The 27,890-nt window shown below is 39.0% G+C and overlaps 1 protein-coding gene across 1 annotated transcript; it reads right to left on the minus strand.

Annotated features, from left to right (window-relative positions):
- Nucleotides 1-809: 809 nt before the first annotated feature.
- LOC101040034 (alcohol dehydrogenase 1C-like) lies at nucleotides 810-27,497 on the minus strand. The gene is made up of 9 exons (XM_074396492.1): nucleotides 27,394-27,497; nucleotides 23,737-23,838; nucleotides 17,759-17,897; nucleotides 15,964-16,051; nucleotides 15,645-15,864; nucleotides 13,587-13,847; nucleotides 11,051-11,186; nucleotides 10,027-10,165; nucleotides 810-1,415 (listed from the first exon to the last, which is right to left on the minus strand). The coding sequence occupies exons 1-9, from the start codon at nucleotides 27,409-27,411 to the stop codon at nucleotides 1,391-1,393; spliced, it is 1,128 nt and encodes a 375-aa protein (XP_074252593.1). The 5' UTR covers nucleotides 27,412-27,497; the 3' UTR covers nucleotides 810-1,390.
- Nucleotides 27,498-27,890: the final 393 nt, after the last annotated feature.

A 27,890-nucleotide genomic window follows, 5' to 3' on the forward strand; every position in this document is an offset into this window, starting at 1 on the left:
GTCTGAATCTAAGTTTGTCACATGAAGCACAAAATCTGCTTTTTAAAAAATCAATTATATATATATATATATATATATATATATATATATACATATACATATATAAAACTTTAAATTTTAAGTTCTGGGATACATGTGCAGAACGTGCAGGTTTGTTACATAGGTATACACGTGCCATGTGGTTTGCTGCACTCATCAATCCATCATCTACATTAGGTCTTTCTCCTAATGGTATCTCTCCCTTAGCCCCTTACCTCATGACAGGCCTTGGTGTGTGATGTTTCTCTCCCTGTTTCCATGTGCTCAACTCCCACTTATGAGCAAAAACATGTAGTGTTTGGTTTTCTGTTTCTGTGTCAGTTTACTGGGAATGATGATTTCCAGCTTCATCCATGTCCCTGCAAAGGACACGAATTCATCCATTTTATGTCTGCATAGTATTCCATGGTGTATATGTGCCACATTCTCTTTATACAGACTATCATTGATGGGCATTTGAGTTGGTTCGAAGTCTTTTCTATTGTGAACAGTGCCACAATAAACATATGTGTGCATGTGACTTTTTAGTAGAATGATGTATAATCCTTTGGGTATATACCCAGTAATGGGATTGCTGGGTCAAATGGTATTTCTCATTCTAGAGCCTTGAGGAATCACCACACTGTCTTCCACAATGGTTGAGCTAATTTACATTTCCACCACCAGTGTATAAGTGTTCCTATTTCTCCACAGCCTCTCCAGCAATTGTTGTTTCCTGACTTTTCACTGTGAACAAATAGCATAAAAGCAATAAAAACCTTTCCCTTCACTGTATTAAAATGTGTGAAATTTTATTTGAGTTACTAAGAAAAATCCTGGATTTAGAACTTCTGGACGTTCTTCACTTATAAATCTGAGTCTATTCTTTATGATATTGTAGTTTTTACTTTAGGACTTTGGTACATTTTGTTAAACAAAAAGGGAAAATGCCAACAGTGAAAATAGAATTAGAAGATTTCAAGCACAAGAGCATAACATGGTTATCTTCAGTGCAAGTGAAGGGTCCCCTTCACTGGGATTCAATGACTGAAAATTCTGAAGATATCAAAAGTGCAAGAAGTCATAGGAAATAGTTTTCCTCAATGGCAAAGATGACACAAGTAGAATGATTAAGAAGGAAGATTTATGGGCTTTAATTCTCCAGTTGATGTTCAACACTTTATTTAGTTCTCATCTGGATTTTAAACTTTTGCTTGAAAAATAATTTCATGTCAATTTCCATTTCTTTGGAAAGTTCCCACACGTAATTTGTTGATAACATCTCTGAAGAGCAGATTTAATGATATTGCCCAGCTGTTGCTCCAGATTGTGTAGGGTGGAGGAGGTCACAAAGGAAGACATCTGTATTGTCTCAGAACGTCAGGACGGTACGGATGCTGCAACAAGAAAGAAGAGACATTGTGTTAACATTTAGACAATCCACATGCTTCCATGCTCACTCATAACATCCTGAGTATGCCTGTCATTTAGACTTTAAATCCACATTAGCATCTTCAAAAAATCATTTTTGAGTGTCCGTGTTCCTGGTATGATAAAGAATATAAAACAACAACAGACAATAACATGCAGTAAGTTCTTGTTATTTGTCACATACTTCAAGCATTTTTTTCACTTAAATCTCAACCTAAACAATGACACTAAAAGTGGGTTTTCACATTATTTCTATTTTAGAGATTATAAAAACTGAGACTTAAAAAGATTTGTAACTTGCTCTGGTCACACATCTGGTATAGAGTGTTGGGATTCAAACCCAAATATAAATATATACAAACTCTAAGATGGTAGGTAACTTGCCTGAAAGGACTGATAATAAAGTTAGGACCATGCTGGAAGTTTAATAGACCTTTGATACAGAGATGTTTAAGGATTCTTAGAAGTAGAGAATAAAGTTGATTTATATTAATTCTAGAATACTTCATTCTTGTGAAGATTAGAAATATAACATTTACACTAGAACTAATGCCCTTTCTATAAACCAACTTTTGATGAATACTTTTAAGAAAAGATGGTCTTTGCGAATCTGAGAATTTTATGTGTGTGTGTGTGTGTGTGTGTGTGTACATATATAAGAAAAATATACATACATAATTTAGAGAACACAGCACAGAAGAAGCAGGTAAAAATATCTGTGATCTTACAACTTCAGAGTAATCATGGTCAATGGTTTCTTGAATTCTATCAACTTTTTTCTAGACACATACATTTTTTACTATCCTTTTTGAAAATTTGGGATCATCCTGTAAATACAATTTATGTGTTTTATTTTGTGAGTCTAAAATTAAATTATGAGAATTTGCCAATAAATTCATTTTTTTCATTTCTAATGGTTGGAATTTATTCAATCATATTCTTAATGTTGGACTTTTCAAATGTTTCTAAATATTGTTATTACAGATAACAAGTAAACGTGCTTAAACATATATGTATGTTTCAGGTGATTATTTCTATAGATTTCTAGAAATGGTATTGCTGGGACAAAGGATCCAGTCTTTTTCTTTTTTTTTTTTTTTGGAGGTTTCTGACACAAATCACCAAATTGCTTCCCCAAAAGGATGTATCAATTACTATTGGTGCCCTAGTCACCTTGGTAATAATTTACCAATATTAATTATTACAATTTTTAAATCTTTGCTTATTGATAGAATTTATTTTATTTAAACATGCATATTACTATATGACATTCTTATACAGTGAATTTAGGCAAGCTTAATGACTTCTTTTGTTGCTCAACACTGTCCTCTGGTTTTGGTCATCTATTATTTGCCATCATCTTATCAGCTCTATGATGATGAGTCAATGACAATAATGATGACAATGATAACTAACCTTTGATGATGACTGTTTTCCATATATATATAATAGGTTTACTAGCAACAAGATCTGCCTTTGAATTCCGGCTCCCCTTCCTACCACCTGATGATTTTGACCAAGTCATATCTTCTCTGCTTTTCAGTTTTCTCCTCTCTAAGACAGTGAGATTGAGATTGACACTGAGCATTGTCTGGGACTCACATGAGATAATGCAGGTAAGACACTTAGCAGAACAGCCGGTGCTCTGTCGGCGCTAGTTTCTTTCCCTCCTCAAGAATATATGTTGGATAAAATATCTAGTATAATAGTTTTGTGAGTGCCAAAGAAACACTATTTAAAATTGAAAATCTCATGAAATTAAGCGTGGGATAGCAGAAACATCTCAGACTTTGGAGCTAGAAGGCAGAGGTTAGATATAACAGCCTGTTTCCAGTTATGGTTCATATAAATGCAAGCAACACAGTTCATTATATTAGGTGATTGTAAGACTAAATGTTAGAGGTAGTGTGGGAATGTGTTCTCTTTCCTGGTCCACAAGGGAACACAATTTTAGGGGCAAGAACTTCCCAATGCCATGCCCTCTTCCCATCTCTCTCCATCCAGGAGATACAGCGGTTTCTTTTTTAATTTTCACAGGCACGGGAAGAATCAAAAAGTCAATCACTCCAGCGGAAGTTCTTAGGAACTCCTTTTGTTGGCCAGAGGTCTTGAAGAAGGTGGGGGTTCCTCCCAGGTTAAAAGTCCCCTTCTAAGCCTGTAATCCCAGCATCTTGGGAGGCCGAGGCGGGTGGATCACGAGGTCAAGAGATCGAGACCATCCTGGTCAACATGGTGAAACCCCGTCTCTACTAAAAATACAAAAAAATTAGCTGGGCATGGTGGCACGTGCCTGTAATCCCAGCTACTCAGGAGGCTGAGGCAGGAGAATTGCCTGAACCCAGGAGGTGGCGGTTGCGGTGAGCCAAGATCACGCCATTGCACTCCAGCCTGGGCAATAAGAGCGAAACTCCGTCTAAAGAAAAAAAAAAAAGTCCCCTTCTTCCACACCCCTTCGGATTCTATGTTTGAATCCCCTTCCACAAACTCTCTCATGTAAGCTGTCTTTCTCTTTCCCGGATTTTCCCTCTGGAGTCCCCTTCCACACATTTTCTCTCTCTGTCATGTGGAAGTTTTCTCTCTTCTTTTTTTTTTCTTTCTCCACCTAAAATAAATTCACTTTCTGCAAAAACTCTGTTTGGGGTCTGGTATTTACTTTGTGAGTGCACCTGGTCCCCTCTCTCATTCTTGAGCAAGCAGGAGACCAAGAACCTTGGAGAAATGTCCTCTCAGGGGAGCTGAGGGCACCCTTGAACCCCAACATTTTGGAGAGCCAGCCAAGAGGGGGGTACAGCCAGGAGAGGGGTACAGCCAGGAGGAGGTACAGCCAGGAAAGGGGTACAGCCAGAGAAGAAAACTTCTAACTGTAAGTAAAACTGCCCCATTCTGTCCTGTCTCTTTAAGAACACCTGAAGTGGCCTCAGCCAGGCAGGGCTGCGGGAACTGGAACAGCTGCGTCCAGCTTCAGGGGCACAGCCCAACCTGTCTTAAGCGGTGTGGCCAAGCCAGAATTAAAAGCTCAGTTTTTTTCCCTCCGAGCTCTCTCTCTGTTTTCCCTCTCCTGGCTTTCCTTCTCTGTCTTTCTTTCCCTCTCCCTCTTGGCTGTTTCTCTGGGCAAAAACCTGTGGGAGAAGGGACCGGCAAATGCTATGTGCAGTTACCAGGGGTAGACCTGGGCGCATTCGGTGTGGCTGGGCACTGGGCTCCTGTGCAGGGAGGAGCAGGGGAGCACCTCCCCCAGGCCTTTCGCTCATTGTCGGCCTGGAACAGCTCAGCCCCAGGGGCAGGCCCGAGCATATGCAGCAAGAGTTGCAGCCACCAGCACTGCTGGCCAAGAGAAAAGCAATGGGGAAGGGACTCAGTGTGTCCTGGCCAGGCGCAGAGGCTCTAAGTGCTATAAGTTCCCTGAACACTCTTGCCACCCGTGCTAAGCAGAGGGGCAGCACTTAAAAAAGCAAAGCTGGGAAGTGCTTTTGCTGGTTGCTCTTGGTCCTGAAGGCAGGGCCTGCATGAAACTGCGGAACTGGGCTGTTAAAAACTGCAGTCAGTTTTTAGGCAAAACCATTCAGGACATAGGCATAGGCAAGGACTTCATGATCAAAATGGCAAAAGCAATGGCAACAAAAGCCAAAATAGACAAATGGGACCTAATCAAACTCCACAGCTTCTGCACGGCAAAAGAAACAGTCAGTAGCGTGAATCGGCAACCAACAGAATGGGAAAAAATTTTTGCAGTCTACCCATCTGACAAGGGGCTGATATCCAGAATTTACAAAGAACTAAAACAGATCTACAAGAAAAAAAAAACAAACAAGCCCATTCAAAAACGGGCAAAGGATATGAACAGACACTTTACAAAAGAAGACATATATGAGGCCAACAAACATATGAAAAAATGCTCATCATCACTGGTCATTAGAGAACAATCGTTAAAAAATCTGGAGACAACAGATGCTGGAGAGGATGTGGAGAAAGGAACACTTTTACACTGTTGTTGGGAGTGTAAATTAATTCAACCATTGTGGAAGACAGTGTGGTGATTCCTCAATGACCTAAAAATAGAAATCTCATTTGACTTAGCAATCGCATTACTGGGTATACATCCAAAGGATTATAAATCATTCTACTATAAGGACACATGCACATGAATGTTCATTGCAGCACTGTTTACAATAGCAAGGACCTGGAACCAACCCAAATGCCAATCGATGATAGACTGGATAGGGAAAATGTGATACATATACACCATGGAATATTACGCAGCCATCAAAAACGATAAGTTCGTGTCCTTTGTAGGGACATGGATGAACCTGGAAACCATCATTCTCAGCAAACTGACACAAGAGCAGAAAATCAAACACTGCATGCTCTCACTCATAGGCGGGTGTTGAACAATGAGAACACATTGTCACAGGGAGGGGAGCACTACACACTGGGGTCCGTTGGGGGGAAATGGGGGAGGGACAGGGTGGTGGGGAGGTGGGAAGAGATAACATGGGGCGAAATGACAGATACAGGTGAGGGGAAGGAAGGCAGCAAACCACACTGCCATGTGTGTACCTATGCAACAATCTTGCATGTTCTTCACATGTACCCCAAAACGTAAAACGCAATTAAAAAAAAAATAATAAATAAATAAAATAAAAAACCTGCCATCAGGGACGGAGCAAGGGAACTTCCCCTGGGGCATTAGCCTGCCAGCCATGGGTCCCTGTGTGGGCAGCAACTGGAGGAGTGGTTCAGGGTGTGCACATGGTCCTGGCATCATGGTGGAGCGAAACATGGGGCAGATCTTCCCCTCCGGCACCCAGCAGGGTGGTGCAGAGGCCTGGCTTTTAAACTGACAGAGGCAAGCTACTTTTTTTTTTTCTCTCCGGACTGAGAGAAGGGAAATGGCTGCTGGCTGTCAGCTCCACCTGGGACACCACCTCAGGGTGCAGTATTCTAATTCAAAATACGGCTTAAGAAAGCTTTCTGCCTTTCCTTAATGCAAGTGGCCTGTTAGCACAGTTGGTTAAGGTGTAGGGCCTGTAACTGCAAATTTGTTGGTTCCAATATCTGGTGAAGTCAGTCTTGACTTAGAAAAACCTTTTGGGAAATTTAGAAGCTAAAGGCTATGGGACTTTGTGTTTTGTGTATCATTTGTCTTGCTTAGGATTTGCTCTTTCTCTACGGCAGAACTTTTCCATCCAGAAGATCACAATTAAGCCAGTTCCAGGGCCCAAATAATCAATGGCAAGTCTCACAACCTTCAGGGCATTTTCCTACAATGAAAGATGTGTTAGTGGAGAGGAGGCCCAGGTCCTGAGGTATTGTTCCAGCATCAGCCATGCCTGGCCTGCCTTCTTTGAACTGTGTGCTCTAATGGCCTCTCCCTAGAAGTTTACCCTTCTAGGGCAGTTTTATAAGTTGGCCTGTGTAAATTGGACTTTTGCTGGGGAATATTGGTACCCATCTCCTGAGCCTCACTGGCCTCATCAAGGGCTCATTGGTAGGTGACTACCCAACTGAATAGCCCCTTTCATTCCATGCGTCTGTGGTAGTCACTGGAGGTCCTGCAGACAGTGAGCATGAGTCCTATGATGCTGGTAGGTCATGATTCGAATCCAGTACATAGGAGGCCCTCTGATAAGATGGATCACACATCTTGGGCACATGAAATTTCAGGGTACTGACTGAAAGGTGTTTCATTTCAGTACCCATTTTACCTAAAAGATGCCTTAGGTCAAAGTGGCTGTAATTTCTTTAACCAGGGGTACGGGCATCCCTTGTGTTCGATTTCAGATGGGTGCTTCTATTCCCAAGCTCAAGTCCCCATTACAGTGTATACTGAAAAATTGGGACCAATTTGGCACACCGTCTTTAAGGAAGAAGCAGCTCATTTTTCTCTGCCAAACAGCGCGGCCAAATTACCCTCTGCCAGGTGGAAAACCTAGCCCCCAAAGGGAAGGGAAGAAAACCCAACAGCTTTCCTTGAGCAACTGTGGGAGGCTTTAAGAAATTACACTCTTCTGTCACCAGACTCCATTGAGGGTCAGTTAATACTAAAGGACAAGTTTATTACTCAATCAGCAGCAGATATCAGGAGGAAGCTTCAAAAGCTGGTCTTGGGGTCAGAACAGAGTCTAGAATCATTACTGAATCAGGCAACCTTGGTGTTTTATAATAGAGACTAGGAGGAACAGGCTGAAAGGAACAGGAGAAATCAGAAAAAGGTTGCTGCCTTAGTCATGGCTTTCAAGCAAGCAGACCCCAGGGGCTCAAAGGAGGGAAAGGTTCCTGTCAGCTGCCAGGCTGGCAGAGCTTGTTACCAGTGCAGTCTGAAGGATATTTTATAAGAAATTGTCCCCAGAGGAATGGACCACCCTCTTGTCCATACCCACTGTCCCAGGGGCCGAAGGTTCTCAGGGCCTAAGTGTCTGATCAGATGATCCAATGGCAGAACTGAGGATGCCTGGAGCAAGTGCCAGCATGAGCCATCACTCTCACAGAGCCCCGGGTAAAGCTGACCATAGAGGTCCAAGAAATTTAATCTTCTCCTGGACACTCGCATGGTCTTCTCAGTATTTCTCTCCTGCCCTGGAGACTTGGTGCTTGTTAATTCTCTCCCCTCAGACTCTCCCTCTCCAGGCCCATCCTGGGAAGGACAATTTTTGGTCATTCTGTCTACCCCAATAGTGGTTAAGGTGGTGAGAATTGACTCATGGATTCATCACACTTGGCTGAAGCCTTGGACACCTCCTGAAAAGTCAGAGACCCTCCACTCTGCAGCCTGAAGTTCCAGGAGACAACCCTTCATACACCAGTGAGCCATTAGAAGATCTACATCTGCTTTTCCAACAAGATCCTCAGGAAAGTAACCACGCAGAAGTTTAATTTATATCCTGGCATTAACAGAACTATAACCCTCAACTCTGCTCTCTCTCAAACTCTGATTATCCTTTTCATAGTCTTTTTCTAGAAAAATGCTGCTATTTTGTAAACCAGTCAAGTATTATTTTGAATGCAGAACTCAGGAATAAATCAAACACAGGGCTAAAAATCTTCAAGAAACAGTATTGAGAAGCTTGTTTAACAACTGACTGTCCTGGCTCTATTCTCTCCTAGGCTTGTTTATAACCATTCTACATTTGTTGGCCTCTGGGCCTCTCATCTTTAACCACCTTGTCACATTCATTTCTTATAGAACCGTAAGGTCACAATTAATCCTGCCACAGAAACTCCAGATGTCCTTGGCTTGTGGGCTCTATCATGAACCTCAGGATCAGCCTGCACCTCTAAAAGTCTCCCCTCTGGGGGAAACCTCAATTTCAGGGCCCCTTCTATGCCCTGTTTCAGCAGGAAGTAGTTAAAAAGCGATTGACTCCGTGTTCCAACAGAAGTTAAACTTTCCTGTTCAGAGTGGGGAATGAGGGAATGTGTTCTCTTTCTGGGTCCACAAGGGGGCATAGTTTTAAGGGCAAGAACTTCCCAGCACCATGCCCCGCTCTCATCTCTCTCCATCTGGGAGATTTAACAGTCTCTTTTTTAATTTTCATGGGCACAGGAAGAATAAAAAAGTCAATCACTCCAGTGGAAGTTCTTAGGAACTCAATTCGTTGGCCAGAGGTCTTGGAGAAGGTGGGGGTTCCTCCCAGGTTAAAAGTTCCCTTGTTTCACACCCCTTTGGAGTCCATGTTTGAATCCCTTTCCACGAACTCTCTTGTGTAAGCCTTTCTCTCTCCTAGATTTTCTCTCTGGAATCCCTTTCCACACACTCTCTCTCTTGTGTGGAAGTTTTCTCTCTTCTTCTCCTTTTTTCTTTCTTTCTCCATCTAAAATAAATTTGCTTTCTGCAGAAACTCTGTTTGGGGTCTGCAATGTACTTTGTGAGTTCACCTGTTCTCCTCTCTCATTCTTTAGCAAACAGGAGACCAAGAACCTTGGAGAAACGTCCTCTCAGGGGAACTGAGGGCACCCCTGAACCCCTGAACCCCAACAGTAGGAAATAGAATTGGCTTATTTTTCTAAGGCTTAGAGAAAATGTAAGATAAACATTTATAATAGGGTTTAGTACCTGTCTTTTACAACAACTTTTCTTTGTAATTTTTTTATAAACTACAATAAAAAGAAAAAGGAAAATCTAGTAACAACTACTTAGAAAACAATCCAAATGTAGCCTCACCTACTCCCATAATGAAAATGCTGAGGTAGTCCTGAAAATAATTAGATGTTACCCTTATTTGGATGACAGGCAGAGGTGTCAATGATTCCACGTTATAATTATGGTTCTTTAACTAAACTTTTTTTTAAAGGGGTAGGTGCCAAAGTGAGTGTTCTCTTTTAAATAAGACTGAGTGACTCTAATTATTCAGATTTGCTGTAATAAACATAATTTGGCTTCAACAGAATAGAAAATGCAAAACGACTGTATTTTAGCTTCTCACAGTATGATCTTACCTGTGTGCCATGCAAAGACTGAACTGGTAATGGAAAACCAAGTTACTCTAATTTTTCTCATCCTTCCACCCTTTCATCTCTGTTAGGCAACCCTTTACTGTAGAATACAAAGCCAAACAAAAAAAACCACTTAAAATCTACCTCTTTCCAGAGCGAAGCAGATCAAATCCTTCATTTATTTTTTCAAAAGGTAAAACATTGGTTATTAACGCATCCAGGGAGAACTTCTTAGCCATAAAATCAGCCACAAGTTTGGGAACAGATTCTTTACTCTTATAGCCTGAAAAGAAGACAATATCATTGTTAGAGTCAACCAAGGTAAGTAGGAGAATTTAAGAGAAGATTTTCCAAATAAATGGAAGTTTAGAAAAGGTGCTGCATTCCAGATTGCCATAACTGAGGATAATAAGAGATAGAGTACTTCAATATGTTTTTACCATGCTTTGACTTAAAAAAAAATTACAGATACACAAGGGTCTTTAGTTACTCTCTCTCACAGAGAAAAATTATAGTACAGAAGTTATGCCCAAAGTTAAGAAGCAAATTCATCGGTTTTCTAGATTTGCATGTAGATGATTTATTGTTATAGATTTCCATGGCCTACTAGAAATTTATTTGCCTTATGCAGTCACAAGTATAAAAAGAGGTGGAGATGAAAGATTCTGGTTAATAGTGACATCAGAAAAGTCTATCTTGGGGCTGCGCATGGTGCCTCATGCCTGTAATCCCAGCACATTGGGAGACTGAGGCAGGCAGATTGTTTAAGGTCAAGAGTTGGAGACCACCTTGGCCAACATGGTGAAATCTCATCTCTACCAGAAAAAAAATTAGCTGGGCGCTGTGGTGCACATTTGTAATCCCAGCTATTTGGGAGTCTGAGACAAAAGAATCACTCGAATCTGGGAGGCGGAGGTTGCAGTGAGCCAGGATTGTGCCACTGCACTCCAGCTTGGGCAACAGAGTGAGACTTGGTCTCCAAAAAAAAAAAAAAAAAAAAAAAAAAAAAAAAGTTCTGCATTAGTTCCACATCAGGTTGATTTGGAGACTATAGATAAAAAAGAAATTTTAATATATTTTTGATTTTGTTGTTTTTCAAAACCTTGTCTTGTCACTCATAAAAGGAGAGAAATTCTGAGGTTAATGGCTCTGAAGCCTACCTACCTACCTCCAAAAATACCTCCTTTCAAAGTGCGTCCAGTCAGTAGCAGCATAGGTTCCACTGAGAGGCTTTGGGAATCAGGAGGTACCCCTACAATGATGCTTGTGCCACATGCTTCATGACAACATAACAGGGAAGCCATCTGAAATACAGTGAATATTTATCATCCTTAACTTGGAGTAGTATAGTTCCTACTCACAATGCACAATATCATGTAATAGGGCTTAACTGGATTTTGAGTGTGTAGAGGAAAGAGATCATGTCTTTTGCTCCTTCATTCCCCTCCTTTTTTTATGCATAGGATATTCCTGTCGATTCAGGAAATGCCCAGAAAATGGTTTTTGAATGAAAGAATGGATGAATAAATTGATGTGCACTAAGTTCTTCCTGAAAAAGGAATAAAGAGGCAGACAGCATTACAAATATACATAAAGTCTGGTTGCTTATACAAGCATACATAATTTTTAGACAATCTATGAATTAGTTAATTCATTTTTCATTGATTTGTTTAGTAGGTATTTTGAACCCAGTATATATGTATATATTTTTTTTGAGACAGTCTCACTCTGTCACCCAGGCTGGATTGCAGGGGCGTGACCTCGGCTCACTGTAATCTCCTCCTCCCAGGTTCAAGTGATTCTCCTGCCTCAGCCTCTTGAGTAGCTGGGATTACAGGCACACACCATCACGCCCGGCTACTTTTTGTATTTTTAGTAGAAACACAATTTCACCATGTTGGTCAGGCTGGTCTAGAACTCCTGACCTCAGGTCATCTGCCCATCTCTGCCTCCCAAAGTGCTGGGATTACAGGTGTGAGCCACCATGCCCAGTCTGAACCCAGTTCTTTCAATCAGATATTTTGATGGTGAACAGGATAAGCATTCACCAAAATTTGTCTCTTGTCCACTTGATAGTCTCCCTTTTTCAAACAGATTCCTGTTCTGCTGTCCATTTCTCAAATGGACATGTTTTAAACATTGTCTTTACCTCCCCAAATGTATACTGGTTTTACATGAAATTACATTGGTTATTTGGGAACCTCAAAAGACAGCTCAGAAAGTCTTTTCTAGTCATCTTTTTAAGCATGTTCTATAGTTAGAAAGTGGTTTAGGATCCACCCCCCCAAGGTATGTAATGATTAGTTTTTTGATTTTGGATACTGATCTTTGCAAGACCAGACATCCTCAAAACATGTGCCTGTCAGACATTTGGTGTCTTGAGATCAGGTACACTCCAGATCCACATGAGAAAATGAATGAAAATATAGAAAAAGAGCATAAGGAGAAAAGCTATAACCCTGGAAAAAGTTGGATTCTCTTCACACTTTATTCCTCTGTGGCATTTGTCCCAGGTCAAGGCTGCTGAGAGCTTTGATCTCAGGGTGCTTCTCCCCATTACCCACACTGTTGGAACTTCTAGAAAATCTCAGCAATGAAAACTTACTGGTCCTGGAGACTTTTTCAGTAGGATTCTAGAGAATTCTGGGTAGGTGAAATATAGCTAGAGATGTGTTTCCTATTGCAATTGATATTTGTAACTGTTTGAAAGTAACACCATGTAATAAGCCCAAGATGACGTAAGAACTGCAAGATTGGAAATAGTATTTCATGTCAATAATGCCAGCTGAGGCTGGGCATGGTTGCTCATGTCTGTACTCCGTATTTTTGGAGGGTGAGGTAGGAGAATAGCTTGAGCCCAGGAGGTTGAGGCTGCAGTGAGCTATACTCACTATGTTCCAGCCTGGGTGACACAGTAAGACCCTGTCTCAAAAAAAAAAAAAAAAAAAAAAAAAGACAGCTGACATTTATTTGGAGCTTACCACATGAAACATGACAGCTTGTACTGCATGAAGTATTTTGCATGGATTGTCTCATGTATTTCATAAACAATGCCATAAGATATGTAGCTATGTAGCTCTTAACTTTTGTGGGTAGTAAAATCTGTTGACTTTTTAAAGTCCTCAGTCCAAGTAGTATTGAGTATTAGCTATGTGCCAGCACTGTCCAGTTTCTGTGATAAAATATAATGATGCATTAAAGCAGTGACTTTCTTTATGGGATATCCTCTTTAATTAAAATAACAGTTGGTCTAAACTTGTGCATTACTTTTGACTGAAGAATAGTATGTAAAAAAGTTTGGAATTTATTAAGAACATATACAAAATTATTAAAGTATTTTTGCTAAGAATGTAAAAGGAAAATGAAACTCTTTAATTTGAGAAATGAATTTGTATTACTTATATTTACTTAGGTTTGCATTTTTAACTAAAAAATAATAAAGTATATCTGTAGTGGGTCTGTGAAGAAAAACAAGTCCTTTTTCTTTCCTCAAGAGAAAATATGACTTAAGACAGGTTTGCTTAGCTGATTGATTGGAAGATTTCTCATAACAATAAATTAAATAAGCCAGGTAACAAACAGATGATGGGAAATTTCTGTTCATCACTAAAAATAGCATCTATAAATAGTACATATATTCTGCTGCCTAAATACATCCTCCATGTTGCAGAAGCAGAAATCTCAGGGCACGTCATGGTACATACCATGGTGTCAAGTCGACCGACGACTTCAAACGAAAAATCCACACCTCCATCAGTCATTTCCTTTAGCACCTCCTGGATGGGTTTCTTGTAGTCTTGAGGGTTGATGCATTCAGTGGCACCCAACTCTCTGGCCTTTGCAAATTTGTCCTTGTTGATGTCCACCGCAATGATCCTGGCTGCTCCGGCTGCTTTGCAGCCCATAATGACAGATAGGCCGACCCCTCCCAGGCCAAACACAGCACAGATAGAGCCTGGGGTGACCTGTGTTTTCAGAAAATGCAAAAATGGATTAAGTAATGATAGTTAGAAATTGCTTAAGCTTTATAAAGTGATATGCCTCGGTGTTTATCAAGAGCTACTCAGACTCTTCTGTCCAGCCTGTTATCAAAACCTCTTTCGACTTGAGATGCTTCATGTTTAAATTCAAAAGGTTATGCTAGTTGAATGGTTCACAAATTGCTGCATATTAAATTCACCTGGGAAGCTTTAAAAAATATCCCATTTTCAAGGTCACAACCCATGCCAATTAAATCAGAATCTCTGCAGGTGGAACTCTGTCACCAGGTGACTCCAGTGGGAAGGTTAGGCTGGGAACCAGGGGACTGGATGATCTTTGAGATCTAGATGGTAGTGATTATGATATTGAAGGGACTCTCAATTGCTGAAATCCATGATAGCTTCAGTATCTCATATATGCCCAAAGGCAATATTTAGAAAATAAGTGGAAAAGTATACTCCCGGGAAATGAAAAATAATCCACTTAAACCCTCAATAATTAACTCCTCTGCTCATTTATGTTCAGTGGTCATGACCAGTATATCCCTGATTTAAAAAATACAGTAGTGAACAACATAGCAATGAAACATTAGTCTGTATTTTGATAATAAAATCTATTGCTATGAGTATCCTCAGCTTCTGTTTATGGGTAGGCTCACTTAGACCACCCATTAAAACTGATGAGGTAATTGAACAAAGGGAGTAAGTGCTAAAGTTACCAAAATTTGGAAAAGATGTTCTCTAATTGGTTTAAATTGCCTAGGGGTTATTTATTAAACCTAGAGTCCCATAGTCAGCCTTCATTGTGGGTAACATGCTCTTCCTGTTCTGAATAATCTCATTCTTATATTCCCTTAAGGGTGTCTATTTATTTATTTATTCATTCATTCATTCACCAAGTATTATTCAATACTATGGAGGACAACACCACTTTCTACCTTAGAAAAATACAAGGCTTTCGCCTGTGATTTAAAAGTGCTAATGATTATGGATTGTGATTTAAGTTTCAGCAGGAGATTTGAGAAAGATATTTTAGTCTCACCTCTCATGTTAAGCAGCAGTGAGATTTTGGGCAAATATCTTTATATCTCTGAACCTTGGTTTCATAAAATAATGCATACTGCTAGATTTTCAGCCTACTCAGATTAGGAGCCTTTAAAGAATTTTTGCTTGAAATTTACCATGTCTGAAGTATATGTGTGTGTTCATGGCAGGGAAGATAGTTTTAGCAGTGAAATGCCATAATGATGAATTACACATCCCTGAAGCTTCATTATTTTCTTCTAAGAATCCACAGAGTGGGTGAGGCATGGTTTGGAGGTGCATCACATAAGGCTTTGGACTCTGCTGTTGATCCTAATTCTGAGAGTGAGGATCCACAGACTAGATGCTCCTCAAGGGCAATTGCTGCATTTCATTAACTTTTGCTGTCAGAGCCCAGCAGAACCTGCAGTGCCTGAGGCATGTGTAGCCGTTAATTGTTGTATGAATTACTACATGAGTTATTTTTCAGACCTAAAATTTCATGATCCCATAAACAGCAAATTCAGAAGAAAAATTATTGAAAATGACATCCTTATATTTTCTTAATTCAATATTTTATCTGTGATAAACAGGTGAAATTTCTAGCATGTGCTCTCAATTCTTTCTGGGCCATTTTTCTACTCTTAATCAATACTCCAAATCTACAAAAATAATCCTTAATTTTTGTGAGAAAGTGCTTCCCTTTTGGTTCCTGACAGTCTGCGTGTAACCAGTTTTATCACCCATTATCTTTCTTACCTTGGCAACTTTGACTGCAGACCCATAACCAGTCGAAAATCCACAGCCAATGAGGCAGACTTTCTCCAGGGGCGAGGCTGCATCAATTTTGGCCACTGCACTCTCATCCACCACCGTGTACTGGGAGAAGGTGCTGATGCCAAGGAAGTGGTGGATGGGCTTCCCTCTGCAGGTGAATCTACTGGTGCCATCCTGCAGGGTCCCCCGATGATTGCTGAGACTGGGCAGTGCAATACACAGACACACACACAGGCATGAGACAGGAGCATAACTAATGTGCAAACTCAAATTCTGTGCAAAGAGAGCATCAAAAACCTACTCGCTTTTCAAGCAGAAGTTGCTTTCCGGGTTTTTACAAATTCTGCATTTTCCGCACTGAGGAGTAAAGAGCGGGATGACTTTATCACCTGGAGGGGAATAAATCAAATTCTTTTACAATATCTATCAAGAAATTAATAGAGCAAAAGCTTAAAGCTCACATGTATAGATCAGAATCACGTGTCTGAAAAGTCTCCATGAAATATATCCAATCACAACTATGTCATTTGTCACTGCCTGCCAAGGCATTGTTTTTTAGTTTGGGTTTATAAGTGCCTGAAGATTTCTAAATAAAAAATGCAAATGTGGAAAACAACATGGATTAAAAATATTACTTCCACTGTATTAATAAACTTTTATTGAGAGCACTAATTTCTCCTAGAGGCTTTGCAAATATAATTTATGTAATCCTCGTCTAATTAAATCTTAATTAAATAATCTTCCTGTAAGTATAATTATACGTTTTAGTTGAAAGTAGTCTATTATATTTCCAGTAGATGTCGGGAAGATGTGGAATTTTGAAGCAAGTCTTGCCTTTTGGAAGTGACTATGCTTATCTTTATTATAAAATAAATGGTTTCAAAAAAAGATCTTAGTACTTTTTTGAGGAAAACTAACAAAAATAGGACAAAAAGGAATTACAGAAATTCATCTGAAAATCTCAATGCTCCACAATAAGGCACTTTCTTTTAGGATAAGAATTGACTTTCAAATATTTTTAGCTGATAATTTTTAAATTGTCCATTTATACTTTCATGCTGGAGAAAGGAGGTGTGAAAAATAAGGCTTTTATTTCGTTATTAATTTATTTCTAAGTAAAGAAAATAGTAAGAGCTAAAACTCAAATTGGACAGTTTATTTTATTATTTTCTGTTCACAGTCTAAATTAATATTTGGTAAGGGGCAGGTAGAATCCACTGGCTAAAGTGATGCTTTAGAGTTAAAGATAATTTTTATTTTTAATCACCTATGCTATCTATTTCATAAGACCAAGAAAACTGATTGGTGCATAATATTCTATAGGCAAAGTTTGTGTAAAAATGATGGTATGAAAATGTCCTAGTTATTCATCCTTTACCTCTAAAAATATTTATATTAATACATAATAAGATTAGGGTAAAATAAATATTGAAGGTAAAATAATTAGTGATCTGTAACTAGTTGCATTGAAGCATGGCTAAAGGTAGTAAGGCCGACATTGTTGATAGTGGATGGCTCCTGCTATGTTTCTTTCATTTCCTTTCACCTAGTCTGCTTCACTGAGTCCATGCTTGGAAAGAGAGATCATGTTGGAAGAGGAAATTTGTAAGGGGACTCCATAGGCCACCTAAGAAAAGATAATGTTTATTCAGCAATAGCCATGTAGCCTCCATTTTGTGAACTCAGCACAGAACAGTTTCTATACTTATGTCTTTTCCCTCCTCCCATTTCTAGTTGTCTGGCCCTGACAGGAGACAGTGTTCAGCAACATTAACACCGAAGTTATTAGATTATGAATTCACATTGGTAGGCACTGTGTCTCTTTTGATCCTCACGTATCTCCAGGCTCTAAACTGTTGCCTGGCATCTAGCAGATCCTCAGTACATAATCGTTGAAGGGTAGAACACATGCATGCCTGAAGGCACACATGCCTGAGTCAGGCAGGCAGAGAGGGAAGGAGGAAACCCCTGAAGTCACGGCTTCCCTGTGACCTTGTGCAAGCCTTTTTCTCTCTCACTGCCTCTGTTTCCTCATCCAGGCTGAATAATCTTGTGACGGTGAGCCAAGGCATGTTCCCTGAGTGTGAGTCCTGTACCTGGTTTGACTGTAGTCACCCCTTCTCCAACACTCTCCACGATGCCGGCTGCCTCATGGCCTAAAACCACAGGAAGTGGGCTCACTATGGTGCCACTAGCCACGTGGTCATCTGAACGACAGATTCCTACAGCCACCATCTACAGAATACAGAGAAAATGTTTAGAGAAGCATCCAAGATGGCCAAATAGGAGCAGCTCTGGAGTGCAGTTCCTAGAAAGAACACAGAGGGTGAGCTCTTACTGCATTTCCAAATGAGTTTTCACTGCCCACAGACCACGACATTCCTGGGCCAAAAACCATCAAGAGTTTCCAGCATGGCTGCTTCAGCTGGTGCTGTGGGTTGGCGTAGAGAAACTCACACAAATCAGGGTGGCCATTTCAACTAGTGCCTGGAATGCCTGGGAGACAGAGCCACCCATTCAACTGAAAGGAAGGGGGCTGAGACAGGGATCCAGGTGATCTAGCTCGGAGGGTGCCACACCTACAAAACAAGCAATCTGAAATGCTCTGGATTGAGAGTTTCCCAGCAAGTGCAGCTGGACCCAGGATGGTCCAGCTCAGTGGGGTGAAGGGCATCCACCACTACCAAGGAAGTCTGCCAATACAGAGGTAGTTCTAACCACCTCAAGGAAGTTCACACAGCAGCTGGGTAGAGCCTGTGGCAGCTCAGCAATGTCTCTGCTGGCAGACTGTGACTAGACTATATCCATGTGGGGCAGGGCATCTATGAAAAAATGCAGCAACAGTCGGGAATTTATAACTAAAACCTGACTATCCTAGGACACAGCACCTGGAAAAAGAGGTGGTTATGAGTTCCACTGCAGCAGACTCAAATGTACTTGCTCAGCAGCACAGAACAAAAGAACTCTGAGCACAGCACTTGAGCTCCTATAAGGGCCAGACTGTCTCTTCAAGCAGCTCCCTGACCACCGTGTACCCAAAGAGACACCTCATAAAGGAGAGCTCAGGCTGACATCTGGCGTGTATCCTTCTGGGATGAAGATAACAGAAGAAGAAACTGGAAACAACCCTTACTGTTCTGCAACCCCCATGGGTGATCCCCAGGTAAGCAGGGTCTGGAGTGGACCTCCAGCAGTCCTGCAGCAGAGGGGCCTGACTGTTAGAAGGAAAACTAAAAAACAGAAAGAAATAGCTTCAACATCAACAAAAAGGATGTCCACTTAGAGACCCCATCTGAAAGTCACCAACTACAAAGACCACAGGTAGACAAAGCCAAGAAGATGGTAAGAAACAAGTGCAAAAAGGATAAAAACACCAAAAACCAGAACTCCTCCTCCTCCAAGGGATCACAATTCCTCACCAGCTAAGGAACAAAGCTGGAGAGAGAATGAATCTGATGAACTGACAGAAACAGGCTTCAGAATGTGGGTAATAACAAACTTCTCAGAACTAAAAAAACATATGCTAACCCAATGCAAAGAAACTAAGAACCTTGAAAAAAAGTTAGATGAAATACTAACTAGAATAAACAGCTTAAAGAAGATTAAGGACTTGATGGAGCTGAGAAACACAGCACGAGAACTTCATGAAACATACACGAATTTCAATAGATGAATAGACCAAGCAGAAGAAAGGATATCAGAGATTGAAGATCAACTCAATGAAATAAAATGAGAAGGCAAGATTAGAGAAAAAAGAGTGAAAATAAATGAACAAAGCCTCCAAGAAATATGGATTGTGTGAAAAGACCTAATCTACGTTTGATAGGTGTACCTGAATGTGATGGAGAGAATGAATCCAAGCTGGAAAACACTCTTCAGGATATTATACAGGAGAACTTCCCCAAACCAGCAAGGCAGGCCAACATTCATGTCTAGGAAATACAGAGAACACCACAAAGATATTCCTCAAGCAGAGCAAGCCCAAGGCACATAATTGTCAGATTCACCAGGGTTGAAATGAAGGAAAAAATGCTAAGGGCAGCCAGAGAGAAAGGTCTGGTTACTCACAAAAGGAAGCCCATCAGACTCACAACAGACCTCTTGGCAGAAACCCTATAAACCAGAAAAGAGTGGGGGCCAATATTCAACATCCTTAAAGAAAAGAACTTTCAGCCTAGAATTTCATATCCAGCCAAACCAAACTTCATAAGTGAAGGAGAAAGAAAATTCTTTGTGGACAAGCAATTGCTGAGAGATTTCATCACCATCAGGCCTGCCTTACAAGAGCTCCTGAAAGAAGCACTAAACAAGGAAAGGAACAACCCATACCAGCCACTGAAAAATTTACCAAATGGTAAACACCATTGACACAATGAAGAAAATTTGTGTCAACTAACGGGCAAAACATTCAACTAGCATAAAAATAGCAAGATAAAATTCACACATAACAAAATTAACCCTAAATGTAAATAGGCTAAATGCCCCAATCAAAAGACACAGACTGGCAAACTGGATAAAAAGTCAAGACCCATCAGTGTGCTGTATTCAGTAAACTCATCTCACATGCAAGGACACATATGGGCTAAAAATAAAGGGATGGAGGAAGATTTATTAAACAAATGGAGAGCCAAAAAAAAAAAAAAAAAAAAAAAAGCAGGAGTTGCAATCCTAGTCTCTGATAAAATGGACTTTTAACCAACAAAGATCAAAAGAGACAAAGAAAAGCATTACATAACAGTAAAAGAATCAATGCAACAAGAAGATCTAACAATCCTTAATATATACGCACACAATATAGGAGCACCCAGATACACAAAGAAAATTCTTTATGAACTACAAAGAGACTTAGACTTCCACACAATAATAGTGGGAGGTCTTAGCACTCCACTTTCAATATTAGACAGATCCACAAGACAGAAAATTAATAAAGATATCCAGGACTTGAACCCAGATCTGGACGAAGCAGACCTAATAGACACCTACGGAAATCTCCACCCCAAATCCACAGAATATACATTATTCTCAGCACTGCCTTGCACCTACTCCAAAACTGACCACATAATTTAAAGTAAATCACACCTTGGCAAATGTGAAAGAACGGAAATCGTAACAAACAGTCTCTGAGACCAGAGGGCAATCAAATTAGAACTCAGGATTAAGAAACTAACTCAGAAACACACAACTTCATGGCAACTGAACAACTGGTTCCTGAATGTTTACTGGATAAACAAAATGAAGGCAGAAATAAAGATGTTATTTGAAACCAACAAGAACAAAGACACAATGTACCAGAATCTCTAGGACACATTTAAAGTAGTGTCTAGAGGGAAATTTAGCAACAAATGCCCACAGGAGATGTGAGGAAAGATCTAAAATCAAAACCCTATCATCAAAATTGAAAAATCTAGAGGAGCAAGATAAAAACCTCAAAAGCTAGAAAAAGACAAAAAGTAACAAAGATCAGAGCAGAACTGAAGGAGATAGAGACACAAAAAACCCTTCAAAAATTAATAAATCCAGGAGCTGGTTTTTTGAAAAGATGAACAAAACAGACAGACTATTAGCCAGAGTAATAAAAAAGAAAAGGGAGAAGAATCAAATAGATGTAAAAAAAGAAATAAAGGGGCATCACCACCGATTCTGCAGAAATACAAATTACCATCACAGATTACTATAAACAACTCTATGCATATAAACCAGTAAGCCTGGAAAAAATGGATAAATTTCTGGACACTTGCACACTCCCAAACCTAAACCATGAAGAAGCTGAAACCTTGAACAGACCAATAAAAAGGGCTGAATTTGAGACAGCAATTAATAGTGTACCAACTAAAAAAAGTCCAAGTCCAGATGGGTTCACAGCCAAATTCTACCAGACATACAAAGAGGAGCTGGTACCATTCCTTCTGAAACAATTCCAAACATTACAAAAAGAGGGAATCCTTCCCAAATCATTCTATGAGACCAACATTATCCTGATATGAAAACCTGGTAGAGACTCAACAAGAAAAGAAAACTTCAGGCCAATTTCCATGATGAACTTAGATGCAAAAATCTTCAATAAAATACCGCCAAACCGATTGCAACAGCACATCAAAAAGCTTATCCATTACCATCAAGTAGGCTTCATCCAGGGGATGCAAGGCTGGTTCAACATATGCAAGTCTATAAACGTAATCCACTGCATAAACAGAACCAAAGACAAAAACCACATGATTAGTTCAATTGATGCAGAGAAGGCGTTTGACAAAATTAAACAGCTTTTTATGCTAAAAATCTCTCAATAAACTAGGTATCGAAGGACCATAGCTCAAAATAATAAAAAACCCTAGAATAAAACCTAGATAAAACCATTCAGGACATAAGCACGGGCAAAGACTTCATGACTAAAACACCAAAAGCATTGTCAGCAAAAGCCAAAATAGACAAATGGGATCTAATTAAACTCCAGAGCTTCTGCACAGCAAAAGATGCAATCATTAGAGTGAACCAGCAACCAACAGAAGGGGAAAAAATTTTTGCAATCTGCCCATCTGACAAAGGACTTATATCCAGAATCTACAAAGAACTAAAACAGATTTACAAGAAACAAACCAACCAACCCATTCAAAAGTGGGCAAAGGATGTGAACAGAGACTTTTTGAAAGAAGACATATATCAGGCCAAAAAACATGAGAAAATGCTCATCATCACTGGTCACTAGAGAAATGTAAATTAAAACCATATGAGATACCATCTCATGCCAGTTAGAATGGTGATCATTAAAAAATCTGGAGACAAACAGATGCTGGAGAGGATGTGGAGAAATAGGAACACTTTTACACTGTTGGTGGGAGTGTAAATTAGTTCAACCATTGTGGAAGACAGTGTGGCGATTCCTTAAGGACCTAGAAATAGAAATTCCATTTGACCCAGCAATCCCATTACTGCATATAGATCCAAAGGATTATAAATCGTTCTATTATAAGGATACAGTTACCTGAATGTTCACTGTGGCACTGTTTACAATAGGAAAGACTTAGAACCAACCCAAATGCCCATCGATGATAGATTGGACAGGGAAAATGTGGCACATATACACCATGGAATACTATGAAGCCATAAAAAACAATGAGTTCATGTCCTTTGTAGGGACATGTATGAACCTGGAAACAGTCATTCTCAGCAAACTGACACAAGAACAGAAAATCAAACACCGCATGTTCTCACTCATAGGTGGGTGTTGAACAGTGAGAACACATGGACACAGGAAGGGGAGCATCACACACTAGGGTCTGTTGTGGGGGCCAGGGGAAGCACAGCAGGGGTATGGGGAGGTTGGGGAGGGATAATATGGGGAGAAATGCCAGACATAGGTGACAGGGGGATGGAGGCAACAAACCACATTGCCATGTATGTACCTATGCAACAATGCTGCATGATCTGCACATGTACCCCAGAACCTAAAGTACAATATATTAAAAAAAAAAGTCAAAAAAAAAAAAAGAGAAGATGTTTAGGTTCAGAAAAGATTATGACTGTCAGATGGACTTAACAAACCCAGTTTTCTAAAATTGTTATTCTAACATGTTTTCAAGGGTTTTGCTGATATTCTCTCCAATCCCAAATATGAAAGATTTTGTTTATCTCCAAGATCATTCAATCTCAAGCCTTCCTCTATCTTTCTCCCTTGAATTTAACAATTTAGAATAATCTGTGATGTAATTGGTCCTAAAATATTTGTCTTGCATAATATAGAAGAATGCATAGTTAAAAGAAAAAGAAGTAGAAACTGAAAATTAATACCAAGAAAATATCTAATGCAAATTGATTTTGAAGTCTTGATATATATTCCTTTGCATTTCTTTTCTGTACAAACGCATAAATTGTTTTGTATTTTACTGGAATTATACTGCATGTGCTGTTTTCCCACTTAAAAAAAATAGCAATTTATACTTTCCTTGACAACAAATTTAATTCTGTTTTCTGGATAATCACATAAAAATTCCTCTTATTGGTTTTGGACGTTTCTATTTTTAATATTATCTGAATTTTTAAAACTTAAAATTAAATACAAATGGAAAAAATATTTCACCTTAATGCGAACCTCAAGGGCCTTAGGAGGTGCCACTTCCACATCTTCAATGGAGAAGGGTTTCTTTACCTCCCATAGCACAGCTGCTTTGCATTTGATTACCTAGAAAATCAAACAGGGAGATGGTACCAGTGTTCTCCCACTCTTGAAGTCAGAAATTGTGTCTTTTCATCTTTGTACATGCAACATTGAGTCCCATGTCTGGTACCTAACAAGTGTTGCACAGAAATGAAGTCCTCGGGTTTATAAAGCGAGTAAGAGTATCTTTTAAAAAAGCAGTAACATAAGAAAAGATAAAGACAATTAAGTGTAGTAAGGCGCTGAGATAAAATGGAACATACTCATTTAGGCTATCCTTTTGTTGTTGTTGTTGTTTTTTCATCAGAGATGTTTAATCCTGATATTTTCTAATGCTGTCCTGGAAGACACCTGTTTACCCACAACTATTGGCTGGTACATGTTCTAACTCACCTTTATTTTACTGACAGTCAGTGTCTGTCTAGATAAAATACACTACTTTCTTGCTCAATTTTCTGCTTAGGCCAAAAGGATCTGACTCTATAAGAACAATTATACACTTACCTACTTACCTATACACACCCTACTTATACACGTAGGGTGATGTCTCTTTCTGTATTTGCCTATTGTCCTCTTTTAATTTTCTCTCTCCTCTTCTGTGTGCTACTTGTCTCCAACACCCATTTGAAACGTAGCTTTGGCAGCCTGTTTTGTTGTCTAATTTATATGTAGAGACTCCTTTCAGCTTAGACTTGAGCCAAAAATTACAGAGGTTAGAGTCAGTGGTGATGGTGTGTGTGTGTGTGTGTGTGTGTGTACATTCAGACCACACATACATATTTCAAAACTGGAGAAACTGTATTTGAGTTTTAGCTAGTAAAGCTTATCCACAGATGTCCTTAAAAATAAAAGCTGATCACGTATTTCCAGTGTACTGTAAAACCCATCTTCATTGTCATAAAGCAAGTACAATTCACAGAGCTCTTTCTATAGAGAATCAACATACTTGCAAATATGATAAAAACTCAACTGAAATTTCATCTTCTGCCAACTCATTTTTATTCTTCATTTGTCAAATCCTTAAACTTTGCAGGATTTTCAATGTGGTCCATGCCAAAATAAATATCAGAATACTTAAAAATAAAGTACTGATAGTAAGAGTTACTGATTATCGGGTGCCTATGATGTGACAGGTGCATTAATGGCTGGTGCTGAGTGAGTCACACACATTATTTGCATTATTTTTATTTTTAAAATGTATTTTTAATTTTAATAGTTTTGGGGGTGCAGGTGGCTTTTGATTACATGGATAAGCTCTTTGGTAGTAATTTCTGAGACTTCCTGCACCTGTAACCTCAGCAATGTACATTGTACTCAATGTGTGGTCTTTCATCCCTATTATATCATTCTTATGCCATTATATATTCTATGCCTTTGCATAAAAATGCTTTGTTCATTATATCATTGTTATGCCTTTGCATCCTCATAGCTTAGCTACCACTTAAAAGTGAGAGCATATGGTATTTATTTTCTATTCCTGAGTTACTTCACTTAGAATAATGACCTCCAGCTTCATCTAAGTTACTGCAAAGGTCATTATTTTGTTCCATTTTGTGGCCAAGTAGTATTCCGTGGTGTATGTATATCACATTCTCTTTATCCACTAGTTGGTTGATGGGCACTTCTGTTGGTTCGATACTTTTGCAGTTGGAAATTGTGCTGTTGTAAACAACATGTATTATTTTTAAACCTAAAAAAGGATGCTACCAGGACAGTATTATTGAATTATTGATCTTATTACAGCTGAAATAATTAAGGACTAACTGACTCAGTGATTGAATAATTTTCCTAAAGTCTCAAAGCTGACTGTCCAGAGAATAAAGATCAGGCTGGGCATGACTGCTCATGCCTGAAATCCCAGCCCTTTGGGAGGTCATGGAGGACGGATCACCTGAGGTCAGGAGTTTAAGAATAGCCTGACCAACATGGTGAAACCCTGTTTCTACTAAAAATACTAAAATTCGCCAGACATGGTGGCATGAGCCTGTACTCCCAGCTACTTGGGAGGCTGAGGCAGGAGAACTGCTTGACCCGGGAGGTGGAGGTTGCAGTGAGCTGAGATGGCACTCCAACCAGCCTGGGCAATAGAAACAATAGAAAGAGACTCTGTCTCAAAAAAAAAAAAAAAAAAAAAAAAAAAAAAATCAATCTAGCCTCATGTTTTCAGTACTCCACAGTAGCAAATAACAAAATGTTAAATAGCAACAATAATAATGTTGGCTAATGTTTTTTGACTCATTTTTATTTACCAGGTACTATTCTAAGTGCTTTTTACTATTAATTTATGAAATAGATATTAGTATTATCACTATTTAGCATTTGAGGAAAATGAAATGCAGGACAGGTAAACATAAATGAAATGCTGTCAAAAAGCTAAGTTATTGACATTGCATCCAAGAGGGGAGGATTAATTATCAATTTCATCAGTTATTATTTTTATTAATATGATTGGTTTATACTTTTGCTCTATGAACTCATTATTTCTTTTAAGTCAAGTCTGGTAAATGATAAATTTAAATTTTCTTTTTCCTAATTATTTTCTACGAGGAATGTAAATATTAATGAATAATGAATGGAGGTAAAATGAAGTGGTAGAAGAACAGTGGGCCACTCATGTGATTTCCAATCTTTCTTATTGAAGAGCCTGTTTTGTCACACAGCATAGAGAGAAGTCTCAGAACCTTTAAACTGAGTTATTATAGTGAGATATTTTACTGTGTGGTACACTCGTAACTCAACAAATGACTGGAAATAGTTGCACAGGTTTTTTAATTAGGCAATTAAAAATATCAATTGATTATATTGAATAAGCACATAGATTTCTGTGCACCTGTAAACACATTGAAAAAATAAGTATCATTTATGGAAGAAAAAAACAAGTAGCTGTGTTCTGAGTGCTAATAAGTGATTCAAATTGTATTATTATTTTTCTGTAAAATCATACTGACTTTTATACAGGGAAGATTCCACAGGCAATTGCTGTGGAAATTGCCTGAATTGTGTCATAATGGGCCCCCTTTAGTCAGAATTTGCATGTGGTATCTTGCTTAACCTTGATGATTCTAATGGTGTGAGAACAATCAGTATTTTGTAAGATATTTTATAGTAAGGTTAAAAATATATTTCAAAATCCTCTAACTCAAATTCCTCTCATAAAAGTTTTGTCAGACTTACCTTTCTTGTGTTCACAAAAAATATGTTTACAAATAATAACACATTTAAATTATGGCTTCTTCATATAAAGATAACTTCTGATTAAAGACTTTTCTGACTTTAGATTTACAAATCAGTCATGATTAGCTTGAAATAAATGGTCACTTTACTGCAAATTTATTTAATTTAGGAAATAAAGACTTAATTGATACAGATTCTGTACATTCTTTTTGAAGGTATTTAGGAATAGCTTATTTCCACTGTAGTTCATTATATATCACATATTGTAGCATATATTGCACATCATATTTCAGCATATAATTTCTAATTTAGATATGAATTTTAAATTATTCATCAAATACTGTATTCCTTTCTTTGTTCTGTTGATGGGAATATATTTCCAACAGTAATATATTTTTTTCTTACTTTTCCTGCTGTGCTCATGTTGTTTCTGTCTTCTCTGCAGACCAGGAGACGGGTCCTTGTGGATTTCTTCCCTGCTCAAGTGCATAAAGCAGATATATTGCACAGATATTTATCTTGTTTGCCTGTATAACACCCAATTCCAATTCCACACGTGATCTAGGTCTTTAGGCCACACCCATCACATTATTCTCAGACATCAAATCATAAAGAAATGGGCACTGAACCAGCACTTAAAACCTTGACTTTTCCCATTTCAGATAAGATTTTGCTTTTATTAGGTTAAACATTAAGTTAAAGCGATAAATTTTATTCACTTTCTCTCTTCCTTACTCTATTCCTCCTCTCTCAAATTCCTGTTTCTCTTCTCTCAAACCCACAGGGGTCATTCAGAGTTCTCTTTTCCCTTTGTCTTCACTAAGCTGCAACTTTAAATCAAGTGATACTGTTAGGAAGGAGGAGGAGTAAGGAAGGGATAAACCAAAGGCCTTGCTCCACGT

Source organism: Saimiri boliviensis, chromosome 3 (assembly GCF_048565385.1).
Source record: "Saimiri boliviensis isolate mSaiBol1 chromosome 3, mSaiBol1.pri, whole genome shotgun sequence".
In the NCBI taxonomy this organism is placed as follows: Eukaryota; Metazoa; Chordata; class Mammalia; order Primates; family Cebidae; genus Saimiri; species Saimiri boliviensis.

What these genes read in the sequence shown, in the direction of transcription:
- LOC101040034 (XM_074396492.1), bottom strand. An exon ending in AACTTCTGCTTGAAAAGCGA is followed by an intron (nt 15,865 to 15,963) that starts GTAGGTTTTTGA and finishes TGCACTGCCCAG; the next exon opens with TCTCAGCAATCATCGGGGGA. An exon ending in TCGGTCGACTTGACACCATG is followed by an intron (nt 11,187 to 13,586) that starts GTATGTACCATG and finishes ACTGTATTTCAG; the next exon opens with ATGGCTTCCCTGTTATGTTG.